At 43.5% G+C, this 9,245-nt stretch overlaps 1 protein-coding gene across 1 annotated transcript; it reads right to left on the bottom strand.

The window, feature by feature from the left end:
* Positions 1 to 239: 239 nt before the first annotated feature.
* Positions 240 to 887, bottom strand: LOC142169018 (uncharacterized). The gene is made up of 2 exons (XM_075230208.1): positions 807 to 887; positions 240 to 737 (listed from the first exon to the last, which is right to left on the bottom strand). The coding sequence occupies exons 1-2, from the start codon at positions 885 to 887 to the stop codon at positions 240 to 242; spliced, it is 579 nt and encodes a 192-aa protein (XP_075086309.1).
* Between the last annotated feature and the right edge of the window lie 8,358 nt (positions 888 to 9,245).

The following is a 9,245-nucleotide window of genomic DNA, read 5'->3' as shown; positions in this document are numbered from 1 at the left end:
TGGTTCTTTGATATAAACACCGCCCTCCTTACCCTCCATTTCACCACCCTCTCCCATACTTTCATGGTATGACTCAGTAACTTGATACCCCTATAATTGTTATAATTCTGGATATCGCCTTTGTTCTTGTAAATCAGAATCATCGTACTCCACCTCCACTCATCTGGAATCCTCTTCGTCCTGAAAATAACATTAAACAGCCCAGTCAGCCACTCCAAGCCTGCTCTACCCATATACCTCTAAAATTCTACTGGGATCTCGTATGGTCCGGTAGCTTTGCCCCGACTAATCTTACGCATCACTCCCACGATCTCCTCAACCTTAATACGCCGACAATACCTAAAGTCTTGGTGACTCTTGGAGTGACCCAATTCACCTAACAAGATGTTTCTTTCCCCCTCTTCATTCAACAGTTTATGAAAGTACGACTGCCATCTTTGCTTAATCTGGGCCTCTTCCGTCAATAAACAACCTTCTTCGTCTTTGATGCACCTAACTTGATCCAGGTCACAAGCCTTCTTCTCTCTCGCTCTGGCCAGCCAAAATAACTTTTTGTCCCCACCTTTGGCCCCCAGTTCCTCATACAGCCGCCCAAACGCACCAGTCTTAGCCTCTGTGACCACTAATTTTGCCTCCCTCATAGCTTCCTTATATCTTTCTCTGTTCGCTCTCCTCTGCTCCTCGTCGGTGCTCTCCACTAACTTAAGGTATGCTGCTTTCTTTTCTTCCACTTTACCCTGGACCACGTCATTCCACCACCAGTCTCCTCAGTGCCCGCCAGAGTAGCCTTTCGAGACCCCTAACACCTCTCTCGCCGCATCCCTTGTACAGTCTGTCATCGCCGTCCACATAATGCTAGCATCCCCACCACATTTCCAGGATCCCATATCTGTTAACCGCCTCTCCAACTCCTACGCATTGTCCTTAGTCAAAACTCCCCACCTGATTCTTGGTTGACCCCGTACAAACCTCTTATTTTTCTTTACCATGATACCGTCGTCCATCACCATGCGCCTATGTTGTGTCACGAGGTTTTCACTCAGGATCACCTTACAATCCTCGCACAACCCCTTATCGCATCTCCTGAGGAGGGGATAATCAATTTGAGTCTTAGCCACTATACTCCGAAAAATAATCAAATGCTCCTCCCTCTTCGGAAAAATAGAGTTTACAATCACCAACTCAAAAGCTCTAGCAAAATCCAACACTGAAGTTCCTCCTCCGTTCCTATCCCCAAAGCCGAAACCACCGTGTACCTCGCCATAGCCACCAACAGACAACCCAATATGACCATTAAAATCCCCTCCTATAAATAACTTCTCTGTAGGCAGAGTACCCCGCACCACCTCATCCAACACCTCCTAGAAGTGCCTTTTAACCTCCTCGTCCAAACCCGCTTGCGGCGCGTAAGTGCTAATGACATTTAGAGTTCTCCCTCCAACTACTAAATTAATCGCCATCAATATGTCTTTCACCCGCTTAACCTATACCATTGACTCTTTGATCTCTCTATCCACCAAAATGCCCACTCCGTTCTTTCCCTTCAAGCCTCTGGAGTACCACAACTTATACTCGTCCGCATTTCTCGCCTTTGATCCTACCCTCCTAGTATCCTAAACACAAGCTATATTGACCTTCCTCTTCTGGAGAATCTTTACCAGCTCTATAGACTTACCCGTCAACATCCCTATATTCCATGATCTAATTCTCAACCTATAGGAACCCTTGCTCCCATTTCCCTCCTTGGGCCCCATCCCACCCCCTTCCCCTTTCCCTACCCCCTGCTCTACCACCCACCCTCCCCGAGGACATGGCCCTACTCTTCCATTACAAACCACAATCGCTATACCTACGGAAGTCTAGAAAGAAAAAATGCCAACACAGATCAAGCAAAGGTCCAAACTCGAAGGGAACAAATAATAACTACAGGCCCACTACTAGAATGACTAGAGTAAGTACGAACTACTACGACCACAAATTAACTACAACAGGAGAAAGAGAAACAGGGGGCGGGAGGAACCAATTCTCGTGAATATAACCTGGACTTTCGACATAGTGTACTCCGTAAGCTGAGAAACCCGATGTACTGCCCTTGTTCCTGCCAGCCGACCTACTCTGCTGCTTTTGCGAGTGCGCTTACTGCCCATCACCAAACAACCACAAAATGCTACTTGCAACACATAAAACATGCCACGGGACCAAGAAAAATAAAGGGCTTCCACCATCACCACTGGTGGCATACGGATCTGGTGTTGGCCCAATTAAAGTCGCCGAACCGATCTGATGTCACCAGGGAACAGTAGTAGGGCAGATACACAGCTGGTAGAGACAGGTTTGAGGAGGAAGAAAGAATAAGAAAAGAAGAACCGGGGAGGGGTTTGGGCTGTAACCGGAACTAAACAGAACCGGAAAAATAGCTGTTGCTATGGTCAAGAAAGTGGAGAAGAAAAGAAAGAGAGAAAAAAAGAGGGGAAGAAAGAGAGAAGGTCGGAGAGAGAGAATAAAGAGAGAGGAGAGGGGGGGGGGAGGGGTCGCTTACCTGGTCGCCGGATCCGGAGGGGTTCGCCGGCAGAAGTAACAACCAAAAATTAAGTGTCGAGGATAGAGAGAGTGAGAAGACCAAACATCAAACCAAACAAATATCTCGAATTGGAATTGTTTTGGGTTTCCCCTCGGCCACAACATAATGAAAGGTTAAGTTCGACCAAGCTCAAACAATACCTACCGACCCTCGGCCACAACTTCATGAAAGGTTAAGTTCGATCAAGCTCGAACAACACTTACCGGCCCTCGGCCACAACTTCACGAAAGGTTAAGTTTGACCAAGCTCCAACAACACCTTACGGCCCTCGGCCACAACTTAACGAAAGGACAAGTTTGACTAATCTCGAACAAAACCTGCCGGCCCTCGGCCACAACTTAACGAAAGGTTAAGTTCGACCAAGCTCGAACAACACCTATCGGCCACGACTTAACGAAAGGTTAATGAAAGGCTAAGTTTGACCAAGCTCGAACAACACCCACCGGCCCTCGGCCACAACTCAACAAAAGGTTAAGTTTGACCAAGCTCGAACAACACCTATCGGCCCTCGGCCACAACTTACCAAAAGGTTAAGTTCGACCAAGCTTGAACAACACCTACCGGCCCTCGGCCACAGCTTCAAGAAAGGTTAAGTTCAACCAAGCTCGAACAATAATTACCGGCCCTCGACCACATCTCAACTAAGAGACATACTAGACCTATATAAACAAAAGGACGATATGGCCCATGGATGTTCAACCCAAAGGCTATGGCCACCTAGAGAACGACAACAATAAAAGGATAAGGAAGCAAAACATGCAAACAAAAGCAAAACATACAAGTACAGAAACAATCACAGCAAATGAAAAAGGTACAAGTAAAACAAAGATCAACTTTGATATTCCTAAATAAAGAGTTATTTTACAAAGGCTCTTGAAGATGCCATCAAACATACACAAAAAATTTAAAACAAAACTACTGGACATCGTCATCATGAACTTCAACACCCTCTCCAGCCCGGTCTTCAATAACATCACCACTCTGACCATCGACATCATCAATGTCTCGTCCCCTAACATCCTCTCCATCCTCACCGTGAGGTTAAACGAAATCATACTAGGCATCATCCTTGAGCCGATCTATGCCTTCTTCCTCATCCTCCTCACCAGGACGAGGCATTGCAGGGTCATAGCCACAAGCAAGCTGAGCCTCGCAAACCTTAACCCGAGCACCCTTAAGATCCGCCTCGAAAACAGAGCCCGTTGCATGCAAGTCACAAAAAATATCCAGTCGGGCCTTGGCATGGATCCAATATTCGCACAACTCCAAAGGGATGTAGGGGAAATTAGAAGCATTAGATGAAGAAGGTCGCGCAAGCAGTTGGGATTTCTCGGCCTCTAGAGCGACAGCTCGATCATAAAGCTCGGAGGTTTGCTTGTCTAGCTCCCTGATATTCTCTTCAAGCCGGTCCTCTTTAGCCTTTGCCATTGACATGTCATTCTCCCACTCAGAATGAAGGAGTTTATTCGCCAGTTCAAGGATCTCCACCTTCCTCCGATCATCCAACCGAGAAAACTCCGCCTACTCGAGCTTCTCCTGCTTCTTGGCAATCTCACCCTAGAGAGCCTCCATCTGAAATTGACACTCATCTAACTGGCATTGAAGCTGGACCACTTGATCTTGAAGGTCAATACATTGGGCCTTCACGTCCTTACTGAGCTCCAGCTCCTCTTCTTTGGCCCTCAACATTTCCTCAAGAATAATGAATGTTTCCACGGTCGCCATCAGCTACTCGTCTTTCTTCTTGAAATATTATATCAAGGCCAGCAAGTCGCCTCCCTCAAGAAGCCGATCTAGAAGCTCCCGAGACTTCCCACGACACGCTATATATTTTCTTCTCAGCCTCACATAAGTTACTTTAGGTCTCTTCTCCCTCCGAGCACTCTCAATCCCTAGAATAATCGTCTGCAAAATAGAGAAAAGGCGTTAGAACTTGAAAAGAAGCTAAGGCATAAGGAAAAAGATGGATAACAGTCGTACTTACCCTGAGAGAGAGACCGGCGATGTTCTTCGACAAAGTACCGTCGGTTATCTTCTTGAGGGTCTCACCCTCGGCTTCAAAATAAAGAGGACCGAGAGTGGGGACTACCTCCTCTTTATTTACAAGCAAATCATGATCCATTGGGATATTGATGGTCCTAGAACCCCCCTCCATCCTCACCTCAAGTTGGGTGATCCCCTCATTAATCATTCTTAGCTCGTCCAGGTCCATGTTGGAATCAGATCCGACATCCTCTTCGGTGACGACTTTCCCTCTATCACTGACTGACAAAGAGACATCCACTGCAGCCCTGGAAGACAAAGTCTCCTCTTGCCTCAGAAGTGCGGGGCCGCCGTTAAGTGCCCCCATCATGGCCGTCTCACCCTCGAGATGTACCAACACGTCCACGACCACCTCTTCCAGTAGCGGAGCCTCGATGCTCGCCCCAGCGTCTTCTCTTATATAAATCATCATCGTCTCTCTAAGGATCATTTATTCCTCCATCGAGTCAACGGTCACCGGGATTTCCCAGCATCCACGGCTCTTCTCTTGCGAGGACTTAGATCCCCATCACTGGGGGAGATTTCATCGTCCTCATCAATCAACGGAAATAGCTGAGGGGGAGAGGCAACAATTAGGATAGGGGCAGATTCTTGGGTCGCGGTAGCCAGGACAAGGGCGGGTGTAGAAGGCGCGGTAGCCACAACGGGGGCAGAAACCAAAGGCGTAGCAGCCCTTCTCCTAAACGAGGGCACATGCGCCCTACTGCTCCGCGAAGACCCCCTAATCGGACTTGGAAAATGAAAAAACATGAAAGTTAACAAAGCCAGCCAAACATACAAAAAGAGGCAATGATCATGACCAAAAAGGAAAGTTACCTGTGGAAGGGAGAGTCGGTCTGAACTTCTTAAAGAATCTCATCCAATCACGAATCCCTTTGGTGTGAGGGAGAATTTGCCCGACCTAGTCGGTGATGCGTACGGCTAGAGGGGGAGGATTGTTGTTGGCTACAAGAAAGGAATAATTACATGGCTATCACAAAATAGGCGAAGAGATTCAAAAGGTAAAAATGAAAGAAACGTAGACACTTACGTGTGTGATTCCAAGCCTCGGGGAAGCCATCGACGATGGCCACGATGTCCTCAATTCTGACATAGAGGAGATCGAGTCAGAATTGGCGGCTGGCCTTGTCATCCATTTTTACCACCAGGCACTTGCCTCCATGGTGGCGGAGGTTCAACATCTTTCCTCTATAAAAGCTAGGGGAGAACAAGTGCACAAAATGCCGCACTGTCACCACGACACTGGCGACTTCGGCAAATTTGCTCAACATCCTGGTGACCTTATAGACGTAGGGAGTGAATTGAGTAGGTCAAATGCCATAGTGGCAGAAAAACTCCTCCACCAGCGGGAGAAGGGGGAACGAGTAATCGATAGCCAATGGGTAAACATATAAAGTACAGTACACGGGGCGGTGAACATGCACTTCATCCCCCTCAACGGGGATCGGTTCGATATGGCCTGGGAGGCCTAACCTGGCATTAAATTCAGCCAACTGATTGGGCGCCATTGTTGACAAGAATTTTCTAGGCACCGCATCCGGCGACCGTTGGAAATAGGACCTGGCTTCGGGGTTGCAGGGGACAATCTCCTCCACCGAGGGAAAAGATTCATCCTCTACGGTGGCAACTGCATTCTCCTCTTGATCAGGAAACACAACCACCAACTGAACGACGTGACTCCCTTCACCAACATCAGATGATACATTCGACATGTTTATGAGAAAGCAAAGAAGGATACTAGGAAGATACAAAAGAGATCAACAATGCAGAGAAGCGAGGTTCAGAGAGGAGGTTTGCAGTCTCAAAAGTTTAGGAGAATAAAGTTTTAAATTCGGGTTTGGCCATCCCTATTTATAGAGATTTGAGGCATCAAATCTGAAATATTTGTCATAATGAGCACCAAACACGAAACGACTCATCATAGTTGGTACTGGAATCGAAACGACAGATCCAATCAAAAGTGACATGCAAATCGACGCAATGCATCGGGAACAAGCATCATCATGACGCATGACATCACCCCCTCTTTTGGACCAGATGGTTCCAACAAATCACCCGGAAAATTTAAGGGATTTGAAATACGCGACCCACAGAGAGTCACATTGCCTGGTCGCTACAACGACCATGGCCTATTTTATCTGTTCGGCAAGCTCGACCATGAACGACATTATACGCTAATTAAACTTGCCCGCAAAGACGACCTCAACAAGCGGGGGGACTAACTGTATGGGCCAAAAATTATCTTAGTCAACTACGTAAGCACTAAGAGAGCTGTCAAGGGCTGCCACATGTCGTCAATATGATTCCAACAAAAGACAGATTCAAGATCGAAGTGATCTGACATAAGATGAAGGACTAGGTCGAGGATTCAACATAGATCAAGGTTGAGGACGATCACTCTCCTCAAATATAGTAATAATGACTAGTTTTAGGATAAGACTTTAAAGATAATATTCCAGTGAATATTCTCTGGATCTGTACTATTAGGATTTTGTGGCACATGTCCCCTTATAAATAGAAAAAGACATAGTTATAGGGGACATTGAACACTCATTTGTAAGACAACACATTGACATTCTCTGAAGATTCTTGCTTTATTATACACATACAAAATATACCTTTTTCTTGAGATCCTTGTCTAACTTTTCTCTCACGATTCAAGGAGAATCTGAATATTCAAAGACTCATCAATCATTCATCATTATGAGAAAGAATACCAAAGAATCTCACCCTTTTCGAGTGACTCACATGCTTTTATTTATTTAAATGCCATTCATTTTTATTTATTATTATTCAACGCTACCTCCTTCATTTTTGCATCATTGAATATAACAATGTTGTCACCATTTATTGCTACTTAGATAATACCCGTATTATCTTGCTACAAAATCGGTTAATATATCGTTTGGATATTAATATTGGTAAAGATTAACTCTATTTTATTTGAAAATCTAATTGTTTAAACCTAAATCTAAATTTTGGGTCAAACAAATATCTTAACTTTTACCAATTTAATTTTTATTAATAAGAATTTGATAAACACAAAAGATATGAGAATAAATACTATTACAATATGTGTCTGATAAGTAACATGGAATTTTAAGAGTAAAACTACAAGCTCAACAGAAGAAAAAATAATAAAAACATGAAATACCAATAGTATTAAAGGCTATTAACTGGGGTGAATAAGGCAAAAACATATAGAAAATTATTAAGTCACGGTGGGATTCAAAACAATGATATAGAACCTCAGAAGAAGAGTTTAAAGAGAGATTACAAATCATAAGACAAAATTGAGCCCTCTCCCAAAAAAAAGAAAGAATCTTCTCATATTGAAGGAAAATTAATAGAATTTTACATGCAGCTTGCAAGGTGAAGTTAAAAAGGAAAGAAAAAACATCTTTTTTTCGCCATGCCTCATCATCCATCATTCTTATACGTACTACAAATAAGAATGCACCAGCTTATAGTTTGAATAAATATTTTCGCATTCGGAAGAAACTTTGCAAAATTACACAAAATTTTAGATCCAAGAAAATCAAATCATATCACTCATTGGAGCTTTTTTGTGGATGTTGCTAAAGAATCTACCTGGAACATAGAAACCAAAAGTGGGTGAGAACCACCAAAGTTCATAAAAAAGGTTAAAAAGCTTAGCTCCTAGTTGAAGATGAAAGAAACAAAATGAAATGTGCTTCTAACTAATAATTAAGAAAATTTATAGCATACAATAGTATTAGGGTTTTGATGCTTAACAAAGTGTGTCCAGTGAATATGTGCTAAGAACTAGGTCCTCAAGGTAACTGCTGAAGTACTCTAAACACTAGGTCCTCAAGGTAGCTGTTGAAGGTTCTTACAAGGCAGTAACTTTCGCACAAAGTTACTATAGTTCTAGATTGCTGGAAAATGGATGTTAATGTGATAAGGTCCTTTGTCCAAGAAGATATGCTCGCATAAGTGATAGACAAGAGTCACAAGATTTGTTCCTTGGAGCTGTAGGAGTCATATCAAATGAGAAGTTGAATATGCATAGGACTCTCAAAAGATCTTAAAGTCTAGTGAATTTAAATACTTTCTTGATGGACTAAGGACACTATCCTTTTGCACGTCAACTATGGAACTACATTTTCAATACTCAAGTTGATTACTAGTCTTAGCGTTCTTCTTGAGTCTGTTATAAGCACGTAATTTTTGACCCGAGCAACTTTTAAAAAGTACTATTTTTAATCTGTTAGTTGGAGCAAGTGTTTGAGTGTGCAAGATAGAATAACTTGTAATTCATTCAAATAGTTGAAGTAGGAGAATTGTGTGGGTATTGATTTACAGGTCTTGTAATTAGTACATTTGGCTCATTTAGTTTAGTGAAGTTGAAGCTAAAATCCTACGTGGTAGGTCGTAGTTTTTGCACCTTTGAGCCGAGTCATTTTCTACGTAAAAATTGATGTCTTTGTTTTTATTGTTTATTCTATTTACACTTAAGGAGTAAGGTAAGGAACCAAGTTCTTTAGTAATTTAGGAAGGCACTCAAACTAATAATTGGTATCAGAGCATGTTTTCTCAAACGTGGTTAACACCTAGAGAGATCTTGGAAGTAAAATTAGTGCTTCACCTGGAATTAACG

This window comes from Nicotiana tabacum, chromosome 14 (genome assembly GCF_000715075.1).
Source record: "Nicotiana tabacum cultivar K326 chromosome 14, ASM71507v2, whole genome shotgun sequence".
In the NCBI taxonomy this organism is placed as follows: domain Eukaryota; kingdom Viridiplantae; phylum Streptophyta; class Magnoliopsida; order Solanales; family Solanaceae; genus Nicotiana; species Nicotiana tabacum.
This window is presented reverse-complemented; position numbering and strand designations above follow the sequence as displayed.